This window comes from Saccostrea echinata, unplaced genomic scaffold, assembly GCF_033153115.1.
Source record: "Saccostrea echinata isolate AGI-Se365-2 ecotype Australia unplaced genomic scaffold, CSIRO_AGI_Sech_v1 ptg000032l, whole genome shotgun sequence".
Classification (NCBI taxonomy): Eukaryota; Metazoa; Mollusca; class Bivalvia; order Ostreida; family Ostreidae; genus Saccostrea; species Saccostrea echinata.
Window position 1 is genome coordinate 8375001 of NW_026889781.1, and position 18459 is coordinate 8393459.

General features: G+C 31.9%; 2 protein-coding genes across 2 annotated transcripts; one reads left to right on the top strand and one right to left on the bottom strand.

Moving 5' to 3' along the window:
- The first annotated feature begins 9508 nt into the window (after positions 1-9508).
- LOC133198027 (uncharacterized) lies at positions 9509-18248 on the top strand. The gene is made up of 5 exons (XM_061334184.1): positions 9509-9863; positions 14619-16327; positions 16555-16752; positions 16957-17118; positions 17522-18248. The coding sequence occupies exons 2-5, from the start codon at positions 14738-14740 to the stop codon at positions 18086-18088; spliced, it is 2517 nt and encodes an 838-aa protein (XP_061190168.1). The 5' UTR covers positions 9509-9863; positions 14619-14737; the 3' UTR covers positions 18089-18248.
- Positions 10198-12959, bottom strand: LOC133197930 (uncharacterized). Its single transcript, XM_061334106.1, has 4 exons — positions 12658-12959; positions 11876-12063; positions 10607-10723; positions 10198-10321 (listed from the first exon to the last, which is right to left on the bottom strand). The coding sequence occupies exons 1-4, from the start codon at positions 12946-12948 to the stop codon at positions 10198-10200; spliced, it is 720 nt and encodes a 239-aa protein (XP_061190090.1). The 5' UTR covers positions 12949-12959.
- Positions 18249-18459: the final 211 nt, after the last annotated feature.

Sequence of the window (18459 nt, forward strand, 5' to 3'; positions counted from 1 at the left end):
CTGTGCAATAAAGTTATAATTTTATTTTAAAGTTATACATATGTACACGCTACATAAACGCCGATTTCTTTTTCTCCTCTTTTTTTCTGAAACAAAATGAGCAAGTGATTTTAGAAAACTGATGTTTAATGAAAAATATATTTACCACAAAGAAATAACCCGTTGTAATTAAAAACAATTAAGCAAGATCTGCAATTAAGAATTCAGCCTTTTCATGAATACTGATAAAGGAAGTGCGTAAACGGTATATACACGCATGTTCGCGGGAAATTATAGACGACGAGGTACGTTGCATTTTGACTACGATTATGGATGCAAGGTTAATATTTGTTATTACAGAGTAGATAGTTAATATTGGTTGCTTTAAAAGATAAGTATCTTTAAGCGTTAGACGTTTGCATCTATGTAAAAAATTATTTGCATGCCTTGTTTTCTGGATGCCATTTTTGTTTATGAATCTGAGAGTAGCGACAGTGTCACGTGATGCATTAATTTAAATAGAGGCATTACTTTCTGGAAAATATATAATTATAATTTGACATCTTTATAACGCTTTCATATTCAATCGTGTAATTAACAGTATTTTCGTAACTTTATTTGGTAAAATAAATAAATAAATAAATAAATAAATAAATAAATTTCCAACTTTATTTTAAACTGACACAAGTTATAGCGTGTATATCTTTAAAAAAATATTGTCTTTATTTATTTCCATTGCTAAAAGTTATTTTTAAAGTACTTCATTTAATAGCATATCACTTATTATTTTTAACTCTTTATTCTGACTTTCAGCACCACATTCCTATAACAATGACTAATGCAATAAAAAGAAGAGCGAATCTTGTGAGGTGCTTAATTTTCAAAACCCCTTGCTTGAAGTTTGCCTTTTATCGACGAGGGATTTTTTTTTTTTTAACTTTCCCAGACTTGATTCACTTTTCAATCAGAGTGTGAAATTGATTGTGCTATTGACAAATACATTAAAAAACTTGCAACAACTTTGTTTAAATGCAACAATTCGCGAATTCTATGGTCTTTATGATAACCAAAAGAATCTTTGTGTTGTGATGTCTGTCATATTTTATACAAACTTTACGCCATTCTATTTTATACTAATTTTGATTGCAAAATTTTCCATTACCTGCTCAATACTCAATGAAGACTCATGGCGGATAAAACCGGTCGACAAGAGCTCTTTACTCCTATTACGCCAACCTTTGGTGTTTCCTTGGATCCGTGTTTTAATTGCTCTGTACATAATTCTTATTGTTCAAACAATTTATGAGATCGATCACAGTTTCCAATAAATTAAGTAAATTGAGTTTTGAAAAGAGTTAAGATACTAGTATTTAGGAAAAAAATATGTATTTAACAGGAATAATTTGTGAATGAAAGAACAGACGTAAAAAAAAAAATGGACCAACATTATTTCAGTAACTAAAACTGAGTAATCAAAGCATTGCAACTAGTAAATTATACACGTATGAAACTGTTATGGTACGGTTTTTTTATGAATTTAATATGATAAATTCGTGATTTTTTTTTTTCGTGGTCAAGACAATAAAACGTTATCATGGCCGATATTGCATTAAATAAGGTATTTTATAAGCGGAAACTGCACAAAACAGGAACATTATAGTAATAATATAATCTTTTGTGTCACTATTTTACTCCTTTATACAGTGGAAATAACTCATAGTGTATTATTTACATATCAACGGTTGTGACGTCATACTGATCTTTTCATGGGCTTCATCAAGTAAAACATTGTGGATTTACATACTGTGAAATTAATGATTTTCGTGAGGGTTTTATTTTTGTCGTTTTTTTTTTTTTTTTTTTTTTTTTTTTTTTTTTTGGTTTAAAGGGACCCACGACATTATGTCCATCACAAAATGCCTAATTTGACGTAACAATAATGTACGTTTCTTCTACAACCTTGAAATTATATCATCTCGAACCAATATGTTTCCTCAAACCACAAAAATTTGACCCCTTTAAAATTTAATTTTACAGTATATTAAACAGTGTAAAACATTGAATAGCTATGTAGAAAACATGTAATAAAAGAAATCTCCCGTGCTCTTTGGTCATACATGTGTATGCTTTTTTTTTTTCTTTTTTTCATCTAAATAATCATATGTTTTCATCCACTCACCAAGACTCTGGAATTATTACACAAGAACGCTGGATAAAATCATTTTTGATGTATAGCTAATAAATATTCTACTATAAAAAAAACTTACTAAGTCTAGAAAACTTTAGAGTTCAATAGAGTTCAATTATTGAACTCTGAGTTATATTACGTATATGAGTTCAGAATTCGAGTGTTCAATATCAAATGCCCCTTTGTGAGCAAAAAATATCGTCTTGTCAACCTCTCAAAGATAAATGTTATGATAAGAAGTGTCAGCTAGATAAGGTGTTTTTATTTTCAAAATTTAAATTATTAATTAATAATTTATACGTAGTAACCTCGATTAATCCTCACTAAACATATCATAAGGCTTGAAAGGGTCATTGGAATGATGCTATATTGAACACTTACAGGGCAGACGTTAATTTAAATACTGATACTGAAAATTCTAATTAATTTGAGTTATTAAGTTGAAATAACTAATATCTATCAATGGGAGATGCAATAGCTATATGACAAAGAAGTTATTGAACATTGGTGAATATTGGCACTCGTTGGCTGTACAAATGCACTCTCAAGCTCGTGCATTTGTACAATAACAATTTGTTCAACAACCCTATATTACACAATTATGGACTCTTTCGGTGGTGAATATGGTTTGTTATTCACCAGAAAAAATATTATTATTGAAGTTTAGATACACAGCTGGCTTCGGCCGTTACAACCATTGTTTAGAACGTTGTCTGAGGTGTTGATTGTGACGTTACAATCGCCGATGCACGCGCACTGACCCTCTGCAGAAAACGGCCTCAAATCCAGTGAATATGTAGTATTATAAACCGCTTGCGTTCGTAATATTGTAAAGGGACTATAAATAGACTATATAATAAACTTAAATAAAACAGAATGTCACAACCCATAATAGATAAAATCTTTACTTTAAGCGCTTTTAGCCATGTGGGCTCTTCAGACAGTTATGAAAAGTTCAAATCCCTGTCAGTAACGATGCTAACGTGATACCATAAAGCAATATGACCTCATAATGAAACCTGTGGTAGCTGCTGCATAATTGTTTTCAACGCAGTTAAAACAAGACGTATAATCAACGCATAGAAATAAAATAAAATGTGTAAATACATAATCCATCATTTACGATTGAGTTTTGGATTAAACAGCCTTTCTGGAATCATCAAAAAGTGTTGTGACCACCGATGTGGAACGTGTGAGTTTATTCAGTAGGGCTATCAAATTTCACTGAAAATAGAAAGGTTTTAAAACCAAATACAACAGGAATAGTATATCTTCAAATCTGGTTTCATGTGCAATATGTCCTACCTATGGCGTATATAATATTGGACAGACGAATCAACTAAATGCACGAATGAGAGTTCACAAACAACATACAGGGTGCGAAACTGTCAAATGCACTCCATGTTCAGAACATTTTGCTGTGTGCGGTAAAGGAAAATCTAAGATTTTCCCGTTTAGAAAAATGTGGACATCAGACAAATCGACCGTGTAACCAAAGAGGACTATTTTACAAGTTGTGGGGCTTCATTTAAATTCTACATCGAGTTTATGTTATTGATAAACATTCAATTTCGAACTCCATTGTTTTTGTTATTACGTTATTATCACTGCTTCTTAGTATTCTGAAGTCCTTGAGGAAATTAATCCTTTCATTGTTCTTCCAGCATCATTCCAGCATTACTTCAGAATCTCTGTCACACCCAGGCATTTCTTATAATAATTGGATTTTGTTTTCAATGGCAAATGTTTGATAAACACTATTGAGGTTATTGTTTGTGCCCTATGTTCTTCACATCTTACAATTTCAGATCTCACAATGGTAACATGGATTACTACGATGAAAATTTGTCAATTTTGAAGTCAAAAGCATGGAAATTCAACGTCCAGATTTCCCCTCGGTGGAATTAAACTCTCCCACAATCGAAGTAATGAATTATTATATCAAAATTTACTACCAAGTTTTTTTTTATATAATCAAAGGACGTCCCAGCGACGAGAATAAGAAGCAAGGCCTTCTACAGTTCTGTTCCAGGGTTGCATAAAGTTCATGCATACATGTACGACTTTCATTTTATTATTTCTTAAAAACAATTCGACTTACATTTCTGGTAAAACCCGTTTATCTCTAAACGAAATCTAAGACTAGAAAATGATAATTCTGAGAGAGAGATGTTTTATTTGAAATATATTCAGCATTGCAAACATGCAAAATGCTCCAGTCTTTGGCACTTTTTTCAGCTCTTCAAATATAGTCTGGATTTCCAATTTTTCGGCATGAGCATCACTGAAGAGACATAATTTGTCGAAATGCGCATCTAGTGTATCAAAATTGGCACCGCTTATGATTTACATCATATTTTGTATCGTTGTTAATTTTAAAGGATAAGGTGCTTTTGGTGCCAAATTAAGCCAGTGTCGAAATTAAAAATTATTCCTAAAAATTCTTTTAGAGTGTATATTTTCATTGAAATATCAATATAGCTTATAAAAAAGATTTATTTATGCTTTATGTTAGACTGTTGCTTTAAACCCCAGTCAACAAATGTATACAGTAGACCTATAGTTCGGCTTTAATTGTTTTAGCTGTTTCTTCACTTTGTGTTTTCAATTTAAAACAAATGAAAACAGTAACCCAATGAATAAAAAAGGTTTATTACTAAGAACATCATCATCATCATTGTTATATTCATAATCTTGTCATAAAAATAAAAAAAAATTCAAACCTCTTTGAAGGGTATAAATATAACATTTAATCACAGAGTTTCAACAATTCACAGAGAATCAAAAATTCAATTAATACAATTCCTTAAAATTTTAATGAATAAAAATTTTGCATAGCACGTTAGGACATTTTTAAAGACCTGAGGAGGAGAAAAAAAAGCAGGAGATCTGATTCTCCGATAAAGTCGATTTATCAAGCATACGTAATGTCTTTTCAGTAGATCCTTGAACAATACATAGTTATGTACTCTAAGAAAATATTCTTATTCTGAAGAAGATAACAGCATCTAATTGCTTGAAAGGAGCATTTGAAATCGTCAACAGAAAATGAATAAAAAAGCAAGATTTATGACGTAACCATGAGCTTTTCTGGTACATTTGACAGGAACTCCCCTCTTCCCCCGTTTCTAGAGTTAAATTGTGTATTTTTAACGATTTGAATAGATTATGTCGAAATCAGGAGAGTTAAGTCAATTGTTACTATTATTTTTTACGTGTATTTCGTGTTGGAAATAGTCATGTTGTATGAAGTAGAACACGCGGTTTGGATGTTTTTGAAAATTATACTATTTGGTTTTCTTTCCTACTTATTTAAAATACACAAGTTCAATTAAAAGTGATCATAATAAAACTTTTCTTAATAAGGACAAATTCACATTCTGTAACTTCCCTCTAAGGTGTGTTATCAGAAATGGAGTGCTGACTCAATATTGAACAAGATCTTCATAAACTACACTCTCTTCATCATTGTCATCGACTTTTGTTCCAGGCTTGATAGGTTCTGTTGCCAGTTGTATTGTACATCTCTCTTGGTGATTCTTCCTTTTGCACACATTATTTCTACAGCTCCTAAATGTGTTTTAAGACATATTGAGAAGAAGTAAGCGGATATCACCCCCTCCCTATTATTTAGTATTAAAGTTCAATTGAAAAAAAAATTAAAAACAAACTCGCCAAAATATTAAAGCAAAGTTTAAGCCAGCACTTAAGAAAAGAGACGATACAACTCCGTACAGAAGATATAGTGAGAACTGTTTGTTTGTATTAGAATCTTGTAATCTTTTAACTGTAATAACACAAAATAAACATGTGCATTTCAGTTACAAACCAAACAATAAATGCTAATGGTAACCTAAAACAAAGCCTTATGATAAACGTGATGACTTAAACTTTTCAATCGTCAAATTTCCTTACTTATGCAGCAATAAACACGTATCACATGCATACGGGGTTTATGTCTCTCAGTTGATTCGATACGCAAGGGCATGCTCTGCGTATGAACAGTTTCTAAAACGACGCAAGCTTTTGTCAAACAAGTTGATGAAACAAGGATATCAACAGTCTCGTTTGTAGCCATCATTTTGCAAGTTTAAGGGTCGATACAATGACCTTTTTTCAGGACATATAACCTATCATTAAGTCAAATGCTGACTGACTTTTGTCATACTAATTGTTAGACCATTATTTGTAAATTGATCTATCTACGGATGTTACAGTTTTTTTTTCTTCCGACCAAGACAAGGAGCACGCAGAGGGTGTGATTGGTTGCATGGGATGCTCACCACTCCATTGCACCTAATCCCACCTTTAAATTTTGAGGCCGTGTTTGCCCTGCTCTAAATTTGTATTGTTTCATTTGAATTTCGAGATTGAATACTGTTCGTTATCTTCATATTTCACAAAATGCCAAGAATGGAATAGGTTTATACCACTACATTGCCCTGATATTGCGTCGCATATCTTGAGAACTGGACAATAGCTACATGTTTCCTGGCAGTTGTATCCATACCTTCCGTCTGGACATTCTATAAATAAAATCCCATAATCAATAAAAAATTTTGATATCTCTATAAAGTATATAATTTATAAAACATATTCTTTTTATACTGAAACGCAAAAGAAACGCAACAAGAAATAATCTACAAATATTTGAACCTTTTAACTAATGATTTTCAAAACTGATTACAGTTGAGTTAAACTCGATTTAAAAACATCAGAGATTTAATTATAATAATGTTAAATGATTATCTTTTAACTTTAGAAAGTAACACATGACGGTTTAAAACACCCCCTTCTCAGCCATTCAATTATAGCATGCATGGAAGACACAACAATTGCAGATTGATTTTCACGATGCAATAGGTTCATCAATCTCGATATCTGAGCGAAAAAAAAAAAAAAATTATTTGCCATTTTTTAATGTCCGTTTTTCAGATGATGAAATCGAATTTTCTCTAACCTAGCGCAGTGTAGTAACACTTGGACTTCCGGTCCACGGACTATCATTCATGCTAATGATACTATGAGCCTGTTCAGGCATTTTTGCATCTGCAATTTTCCATGACCTTTATTTTCAGATTTTCCAGTTACAGCATTTGAAATGCGTACTTAAGTCATTTTCAGAAAGCCTTGGCATCTCTTCCGGAAACGAAAGACGAATTTATTTTGCGGAATATTGCTGCATTACTTATGATAAATAGATACAAACCCTTAAAACCCCATATTTTTGTCAAATGTTTTGTGAAACATGCAATTTTTGATTTCTGTTAAGCGGACTCAAACTTAACTTCCGGTTAGGGCATGAAAATCATTCAACCGTTAAATTATCGATACTTACAATGTTGAAGATATCCGTACTTTTTAGATTCAAAATTATATCCTTTATGTAATTTTCCCATCTAAAATAGGATGTTGCGTTTCTTTTGCGTTTCAGTATATTATTTTTTGTTTGTAAAATGCAGGCAATATCATCTTTTGCATATTTTATCCTCCGTGTAAAAATTAAAAATGTTTTATTATTTTAAATATTATCGGATTAGGAAAGGATGTTAATAAAATCGCCTATTGCTTTATTTAAATGTGACTTTCAGTATATCAACATTGTAGGTAATGAATAAATAATTTGTTGCTTTGCTGAGATACACTACTAAGTCAGAAATGTACTGACATTCCCATTTTTTACTGACAAACTTAGACAATTACTGACCTTGTACTGTCTTTACTGCAAAACTTAGACAATTACTGACCTTTTTACTGCCGGTGCTGATAAACTTAGAAAAGTGCTGACAATCTTAGTCGGTGCTGATAAACTTAGACAATTACTGACCCGATTACTGTCCCTGCTGAAAAACTTAGACAAGTGCTGACATTTACTGATAATTACTGTCCCTATTGTTCTCGCTCTAGCGGGGTCTGCAGAGCTGCTTATTTTTTATATACATCTAAATGTTACAAAGCAAAGTTAATTTATCGAAAAATATATATATATATATATATATATTTCTATACAAATATACATTCCTGAAATGTATATTTTTTTTAACTAATGAAAAACTTAAAGAACAGTAATTTCATTACGATATCTGATGGGTTTTTTTTTCTTTATTATTAAGAAGTGACAAAATAAAAAAAATAAATAAATAAACATATAATGTTAGAAAAAGAATGAATGAATGGATTTATGAATTGTATGATTATGAATTTTATCCATTGAAGAATAGAACATATTTATTTAGAATTTTTTGTATTTTTCTTTTTTTGTTTCCATTAATTAAATTTAAGGTAAGTATTAAAGGAATTCATAAAAATTCAGTCATGCATGGTAGCTGAAAAAGGGCTGTTTTTACATTATTTCCGTTACGGTATATGTGATGTGTGTTTCGTAACATGGGATATAGTATTGGTTAAAACAGGTCCGTGATATAGGGAAAAAAGAAATATAACAAGAGTTTTTAAAAAACAATTCCCGGTGCCCTTTGTACAATTTTATTCATAATTAAATGGTCTTCGCTGACCTGGATTTTTTATTAAAATTAAGGGCATGTGATTTATACTTCCTTTTCTTTTCTTTTTGGACATTTTCCCTTTTGTACACACCTGTAGAGCCAAAAAGATAAAAACACGAACTGTACATTGTCATTGCAAAATGTACTTGTCAACGTACAAATTACAATATACTAGTCAGAATATACACAGGCTGATATCGTTTATCATAGGAGAACGAAAATCCCATGAAGAGCTGGTGAAATTAATTCCATCAATTATGTATATACGAATTATTATATCTATAAATCAATTGTTCATTTTGCTATCGCTCTTTGAAATGTAGAATGTAGAAAAAAAATCTCCGGGGGCACGAAAGTCGTTGAACTTGGGCCTCCATTTCTACCTTTCTTTGATCCACTTAGGAAGAAAGAAAACGCTCTCCCCCGAAAGGGGGGGGGGGGCACAACACATGGAACCTTGTACATGTATTACAAATGATGTCCTTTTACATAATCCATCTAAAAATAATACAGAAATGGGAAAACTGTTTTCAAGAAATTAATTATAACTATGGTAATAAGACTTATTTTCTTATGTATATAGACTCTCTCTCTTCTTCTCTCTCTCTCTCTCTTAAAAATTCGAAAACAACCAATTGATACTTTTTTGTGTGCCCGTACTTTCATTATTGAAAATTTTTACAACTTAAACAAATATATTTTTTTCAACAAATGAATTAGTTTGATCTGCAACATTAAGACTTTTAACTGTCAAAGGCGAAGACGTGGTTCCTCGTATTGTTTCTAGCTCTACTGTTTGCCTATGGTGCACATGGTGCATACAATGTGTCAGATGTTGTGAATTAGCCTTTTTAGGAGAAATACAGACAACTTTATAACAGGACTGAGCGTAATTTTTTAACGGTATACAATGTTTAAAATATTTAACCCGTATATGATGTTCGACAAGCTTTTTTGAACAAGGAAATTCGGAAGGACTTCTGCCTTGAGGTCTAGCTTGATGGAATGATAACAGTGACAATCTTGATCTTAAATTGTTTACAAAACAATCTTCTTTATGTATTTACTACTGAAACTGCCGCTGGAAATAACTTTTCAAGTGCCTAGCAGTCTTAAGTACTGTACACAGAAACTACGCTGAAGAAGTTGGAATTTCCTCGATCCTCATGACTGTCTCATGAATTGATGTGGTAAGTATACTATATGATAACTGTCAATGTCTCTTTCAAGTAAGATAAACAGTTACAGTAGTAAAAATAATTTTTCTTACCCTACTTTATATATATCAGACTGACATAGAAAATTTTGTGTAGATCAACATGGGGGTGCTCTGTTCCTTTTAAACTAGTCTATACATGTATGGAAAGAAATAGAGTACAATGCCAGAGTTTTCACAGGTGATTTAATGATTGAATTTCTCACATTAACATCAATGCACAAGCTACATATTATAAATAATATTTAAAAACTGTCACAGACTATGTCAGCTAGTTGTGAAATGGGGAGTGTCCACTGATGAGGGAATTACTTCTTGCCCTTGGTTTTCTGTCTGTAGACGGCCAGAGGTGTGTCGCTGTCGGAGTCACTGGAAAAAGTAGCTGCTGTTGGTGCAGTCATATCTCTAGCATCTCCACGGTCAGCAACCTCACTTAAGAAAAAAATGACATCATTACTTTCATATATATCAATTCACAGAAAATATGAACATGATGAACACTCTTGATTTTTTTTAAAAAGATAAAAAAAAAAAAAATAATCATAATAAATTGTTTCATAAATTACAGAATTCTAATATGAAATATTTTAATTTTTGTTTAAAAAAAATTAACAGCTACCTGGTAATCTCTGTTTAGTTTAATGTAAATGTATAGTCTACATGTATTAACTTTTTACTTTAATTATTAATCTTAATTAGAAATAAATAATGACTTACGTATCACATTGTTCCTCCAACAATCCAGAGGGTTCTGAACTGCTTGTTTCTTGTGGATGTTGTTTGGAATGCCGAAGGAAAGCCTTAACAGTCATACCCCTTTTTACTGCCTCTTTTCTGGAAAATATAATGAACTGACATGATCACACCATAAAAAAAAATTCAGGAAGGTTTCAAATAGAGCCAGAGCTGGTTATAGATATGTACATGCATGTATTTCACATTTTATCAGGCAGACCACCTTATTTTATGATGTACTTGTACTTATAATTTTTTAGTTTAAAATGATATGATTAATAAATAATAACACAGTACTGGTTCTATGGGGAAATTTTATTTTTGGGATGTTCACATCAAAATTATTTGATTACTTGGAATCTGGGGGGAAAAAATTAGAAATGAATATATAAAATTAAGCTAATACATGTTTTACTTTAGAATTCCTTTAAAGAAAAATTAATGTTAACAATGCTGAAATATATTTAATATTTAATTTAATTTTAAATATAATTTTGTTTTATATTTCACCCTTTTAAAGAAGTTTAAAAAATCAAAGCACAATTTTTCTTTTGATCTTTCTTAACAGTAGGAAGTATATTAACTGTGTTAGTTCCATGTGTAATCTATGTTAATTGCATGGTCAGCAATGACCTGTGGAGACAATAGGTTTTAACAAGTCTATTGTTCTCTGCTGGTTTCCCCTGCTACTGTGTGTTTGATATACACAACATACAAGGAAAATCAATCAAATTGATGACCATGATAATATCAAAATTTTATAATTTAGAACATGATTAAATTTCTCATTTTAATTTATTATTATAATTTTACAAGATATATCAATACTACTTGGTACTACATGAAAAAAAAAGTATTCATTTTTTTATTTAGTTGTTTTTCCTTTTCTATATTAATTATTATCATTTTTTTTACTTTTTACTTTTTTAATGTGTATAGAATATGACATATGGAGATTAAAACAACTCATTTCATAAACATCAGAAATACCCCATTTATTCAATAACATAATTAAAACATGATGAATGAAGAACATAAACAAATTAATTGTGCTGAAAACTTTTGATAAAAGAATTATCTTGAAAAGTCAGAACTATTATTATCATTTCTGTATACCAGAAATGTATGTGTCAGATAGCTGGATATTTAATAACTTAGGCTTTCAAATTTAGTTCTAATTCTATTGATCTCATTCCAACTGTTTTTAACAAAATCCTATGAAAAAGGTGACAAAATTTTATGATCACTTACTCTTTTTTCTCGTAGAAGCGTCCCCAGTAAACTGCTTTTCTCATTCGGTCTTGAACCTTTCTTCTGTTTGTGGGAGTCTGAGGCATGTCACACTGGTAGGAGTTCATGATCTCATTTGTTGCAGCCTCCCAGTTACTGTCCTTTCTCCCTGACAGCTTGTACTTTTGCAGGGCATTATTGACAGACTTCTAAAATAGAATTTGAATTTTTTAATTAAAACAGCTGAACAGATTGTGAAGTGTTCATATAATCAATGGATTTTGCTAAATAATAATTATATGTTTTCTTTTTTTTATGAAGTTTATGAAACTACAAATTATAGTCTCATGCTAGCTACATGTAGAAATTTAGATACAAAAATTTTATTTGGCCTTCAGTCTGTCGTGACACACTGTACATGTACCCTAGTTCCTACATGTAAATAAAGCATGTGGTTTTCAAAATATAAATGTGTATCGATTAAGGGGACAAATTACAGCTCTTTGTATTTCAATTTATTTTTTAAATACTTAAGTAAATGACTGAATTTAGTTACTTAACAAATTACATAGTCAAAGTAGATGAATTTTTAAATGAGATGAAGTTCTTCAGATCATACAAGTTCTGTCATTATATTTTTAACAATATATATTCCACAAAAGTTCTTCCAAAAAATAGTTAATTTCACAATTATTTTTGTTCAAAGATTTATTCAAATGTACATTGAAGTCAGAATTTTGGACCTTAACAGATCTAAATAATAAATGAAATTAGCAGAAAGACACATTTAATTTGCTAATTACCTGTAATAAAGCATGCTCATAAGTCCCTCGCATCCAAAACCCCTCAGGATCGAGGCCTTGAGGAACTTCAAGCATTGTCTGGGTTCCCACAGTTGTCTTTGAGGTGTTGCAAGAAGATGTCTGACCCGCTTTCAGTTTCAGGCAGCAAACACAATTAAAGTCACAGGACTGAGAAACACTGGGAGGCACATAGACAGTACTGGGAGTAGGGTTCTGTATGGGAGCATAGGATCCATTGGGAGGATAGTTATAATCCATGGGATTAAAGGATAGATTTTGATAGGGGTTCATGATGAAGATGCACGTTATATTAACACACACTGAACGGTCTGAATAAAGCTGAAGACTGGCTCAGGGACTCAATAATTCTGTCATTATTAAGAAAATGACATAGTTGTCTTTAAAATCTCATAATTAGGTAATCAAGCAATTATCCCTCTCACTGTAACTTTTCATCTTCAAACTATTATCCTAACAATTAAGAGACTACTTAAACAATTCGATGGTCTGTGACTTCCTAATGGTCAAACAATGAAAACTTAATTGCATGGTCAAACATATTTTAATTACTTAGCATTATTAACCAAAATTCTGCATTTTGCTTCGTATCCTCAGTTGAAATTTGAAATATTTGAGAAATTTGGTAAATCAAATTTAATTTTTTAATTGGTAAAATTTCAAAGTTTTTCAAACAAAGTATAATTGCATAATTATTTGAGTTTCCTGCATGTGGTACATGTTTTTTATCTCCCTTAATATTTCACAAAATTATGTCCATTACAATTGAATAGTTATTAGATCTCCAAAATAAATGATGGATTTAGAATGGGATTATAATTATAGAGTTTTCAAACAATTAATTTTGTTACGATAAATTAATTGATGTTCATACATGTGATACATGTAAATGTTCTATCATCCCCTGGAGAATAATCATCAGTATTTCTTCTCATGCAAAAATATACAGATTTTGATCCTTAAGTTATAGAAAAGAAATTTGACGAATTCATTTGGCAAATGGGAAAATCACATACTGTTTAAACTCAACCTTTACTCTTGGAAGATAAATTGTAAAGTAATGTTGATTATTTTTTTTTCAATTTCTTCGAGGAGGGGGGCTTATTAATTAAAAACTTTGACCCATATATGTAAATAAGTTTTGTATGTAATTCACATGTACATGATGTGTGAAAATGGTTTGTTAAGTTTTAAGAATTTCTGCCCCAGCTATCACATTTGTAAAATTTAAAGGCAATAAAATACATTATGTATGTTCAAAACCAATTCCTCTCACAAACAATGTCTATTTTTATAACAATACATGTTGTATGTATTTAGATATTTATTTATTTATTTTATTTTTTTTTTTAATATAAATTTGCCCTTTTGAGAAAGGGGGGATTAATATCCTTCACTCCTAGTTTAACAAAATTAGAAAAAAGGTGATAAGGTAAAATTGAACTCATTTTGATTGGTTAAGAGCACTGGCCAATGAAAATACAGTTCAGCTGTTGAACTCTCTCCCTTGATCCCCCCCAGTTACCTTTAGTTTAGTCCTTATAATTTCATGATAGTAATATGACATGGGTTCTCTGCATTTGTATCTGTTGTTTTGTCCTCAGCAGTATGTCTTTTCAAGTGAAACTTGATGGTAATTAAAAAGTTAATGATGTTTTTTGCTAAGCAATATGCTAAAATTTAAAAACCTAAAAAAAAAAAGAAACTAAGATATCCTTATTATAAATAGATATTAAACAAACAAACGACCATGTAGAAAAAGACCTGTAATAATTTTTTTATTGGAACAATTGTTGCAAATTTGTGTGAATTTTAAATGAAAATAGTGAATTCTTTGAGTTATTTCAGATAAAATCTTGGAACCAATTTTTTTTAATAAATAAAAATCCAAATGGGATTGAAAATGACATCAGCAATAATTAATTTCTTTTCATTTTTTTAAGGATCTACTAGATTGTGCAAGTGTACTGAATGCTGTGGAAAGTGGGTACCAAGGAGTACATTCTATAGACATGCCCAGGATGACATTACAAGAAAAGAAGAACTGGTTACTCCAAAGTTCATGTTCAATGAAGATGCCTACAAGGACCCTTGTCTCCTTAGACCTTTGTATGAAGGATCCAAAGTAACTGTGCTGGAAGCTGTGACGCAAAATTTATATGTGTTTTCAAGTAACCATGGGGTGTCCAAAAAAGCGATTTCAGATGTACTGCATAATGAAAAGCAAACACTCCCAAAGCCCAACCACTTGCCTGCATCGTTTGAGGAAGCCAGGAATGTTATTAAACATCTTCTTATCCCTCTTGTGAAGTACGAAGTTTGTATAAATGACTGCTTGCTGTTTCGAGGTGCACATGCTGATATTGATACCTGTCCAGAATGTGGTGAGCCTAGAAGAGTCAATGGACGTGTTAGGAAGACTTTTACCTACATGCCACTTGGGCCAAGACTTGCACGGTGGTTTGGAACCTCAAATTTGTGCCAGTTGTTATATGCCGATAAGATTAAAATACGTGGAACGTTGACAGATTTTACTGATGGACTGCTATACAAGTCCTGGTTTCAGGAAGGAGGTGTCTTTGAAGGCTGGCAGGAACAACTATGTGTCCCTCTTTCCCTTTTCACTGACGGAGTGAATCCTAACAAACATTCATCCAGTCAGAAATCAATGTGGCCGCTTATTCTTACTTGGATAAATCTGCCTAGAAACATCCGTCAATTCCTTGGACCCATGTTTTTAATGGGAATAATTCCAAGTGGTATAAATGGGAGTGAGCCAAAGAATTTGGAGCCATACTTGGAAATTTTGACAGAGGAGTTGCTTGGCTTGACAGAATTTCCTGTAAAGACATCGTACACTACAGCACCTGTAAAAGTAAAAGTGGCATTGTTACAGTTTCTGTGCGACATCCCAGCATATTCTAAACTTTTACATCTGAGTGGTGCAGCTGCTTTAAGATCATGTCCGTATTGCCAAGAGACTGGACACTATTGTCATTTCCTGAAGAAAACCATTCATTTGTCAAACAGAAGTTTCCTTCCTCTTAGTGACTCTATGCGAGGTTCTTCTGGATTCGGACTAAAAGAGAGAGACAGTAATGTTCCTGTTTCCTACTCCTTTCAAGAGGAAAAACAACGAAGGGAAGAATACGACAAACTGCCAAACAAACACCAGAAAATGAAACACCAAAAAGAGACGGGGATGAAAGGTACCTACACATTCATGAAACTTCCATATCATGATCGCAGAAATCAAATGCAACCAGACGGCATGCATACTATTGCTGACTTTATAAGCCATTTAATGGATATGCTTACTGGAAAACATGATAGCCCAAACATCAGAAATTGTGAGAAAAAGTTTGACAGATTTCCAGAAATATGGATTACGGCAAATCCAAATCCGATGCCACCAGTAAATTCTACATTGCCATCAGCCAAATCAAAGGGGAAAAGAAAGAGAAAACGTAATGAAGAAAACATTGATCCAGAATGTGTCCTTCCCCCAACACCATGGTCCCTCTCTAAGGAACAACTGAAACTTGCCGATGAGAGAGCCTCCATGATTAAGTACAGTCTTTTGCAAGACATAACTCCAGGCCCAGATTTCACAAAGCCATGGACGTTACGGACTATGAATTCTAAGCTTCAGGTAAATTGTTCATTCAATAATTCTTATATTTATTTTAAAATATTTCTTAAGAAATTATAAATTATTATTATTACACACAGCACTGAGGCTTTAGTTGAGCTTTTATAAGTTTTAGTTTATGGCTTGTACAAGTTTGTTGTCACTGATTTTTTGAAAGGTATTAAATCAAAACAAATGCAGGTACTAATTCTGTATTTTGGATTTACAATATTATGTTTATTTTACAGTTTGTTACAAGTGGAGCTCTAGAGTGGTGCATCAAAGGATTCCTACCTGCAAAACAAGAAGACACCCTGCAGAAAATGCTACATGTTATTAAAAGAATTGTGTCACCAACTTTGAAAGAGGAAGATTTGCCACATCTGCAGAGAGAAGTCCATTCATCCTTAGCATTATTTGAAAGGGATTTTCCACTGTCCATGCAGGTACAAAATGTAGTTATTTTATTTAATTTGCCCAATTATCAACATTTCTGGCCTATGAGTTTTATATTCTTTCTGGGTCAGACTTGAATCTGAAGGAAAAGTCTTGTTTGATTTAAATCTTTTTTCAAATATGAATAAAACATTTCATTTAATTGGTTTTAGTGCATATGTAATCAGACTTTTTTTTAACTTTATATTTAACAGAATTTAGTCACACACCTCATCCACCATATTGTTGATGGTTTTTCAATGTATGGACCCCTCTATGGGAGATGGCTCTTTGCTTATGAGAGGGCCAATGGCTGGATCACTCGCCAGTGTTTGAAGAAAGGTGCCGAGGAATCAACAGTAATGGAGACATATGCAGTGAGTATACTTTATGAAATTTTTTTAACTTTCATTTTCTTTACCACCACTTTATATAGCTACTGACACAGTGTGTGTTTTTCTTGAGCTTCATTTTGTGGATATGCATTTCAGTTGATATGATAATAATAAAATAGTGTACATACTGTAACATGTCTTGATGATTGTAATAAAAGGTCTATATTTATAAAAGACAAAATCAGCATAATGTGCAGAACAAAATTTGAATAAATGGTCTTCTCTAATACTTGTGATAGTTTCGTAAAGGAATAATAGACACTTATCAAAGAGAGAGAGAGTTATCTCTCCTGTCAGAAGACTGATGAGCCTTAAGATCTCCTTCACTTGAGATGTTGCTGCTTTTGTACTGTTTTATATTTATTTAATTTGTATTTCAATTTAGGTGTATGACTGGTGCATGTACATGGTGCTGAGTCAGAAGTTTGTTCCATCATCACATTCAGAAGGAAAAAGTCAACTGATGTCAGCTTGTGAAAACTTGGACAACTTGCTTCCTACCATGTACAGTATTTCCTCAGCATCTGACAAGCATATTACCTTAACATGTGACATGAAGAACCATATGAACTGTTACTACAGAAGCGGAATGAATATGGACATTTTTCACTTTGAAGACTCTGTGAAAGAAACTCTGAGATACAAAACTCGTGAGAGGAAGCTTTGTGCCAAAAGCCTAGCATTGACAAAAAATGGTAGCCTAGTGAAGATCTTGAGCGCAACTCACACCAACTTGTTCGGAAACATAAATGTTTTTCTGGAACACAATGTGAACTTTAACATTCAGACATGGGCTGTGATAGACATTTATCCGCAGGCCGAGAAAGAAAATGGATTTTTTCAGACCACAAGAAAGACTGTAAATCAGCGACTTGTACATGTAAATTTGCTTAGTGACCCTGTAGTGTTTGTGGAAAAGGACAAAGTAATTCATATCTTGGATGTTGCTTAATTTGATTAGAATGTCTAAGGGTAACTGTGGTTAACTGATGTGAAGTTGTATTAAGTATTAATAAGAAAATAAGAGTTTGAATTTTGGAAAATGCCTGATTTATACATGGAATGGTATACAAGTTGAATTCTGTTCACCATAGACTGGTTTGCTATTTATCTCTGAACAAAGAAATATACATTATTAAGTCTATCAAGACATTTCTCTTCAGTGTTTGGATAGACCATATATATATTGTGTATGTTGTGTCATAAACTTTGTTATATTTATAACATGATGTACTAAAATAAATAATATCTCCTTTTGAAAAATTGTTTCTATGATGCATTGACATGTTACAAAATTAAAGTCAACAATTTGTATAATGGTTG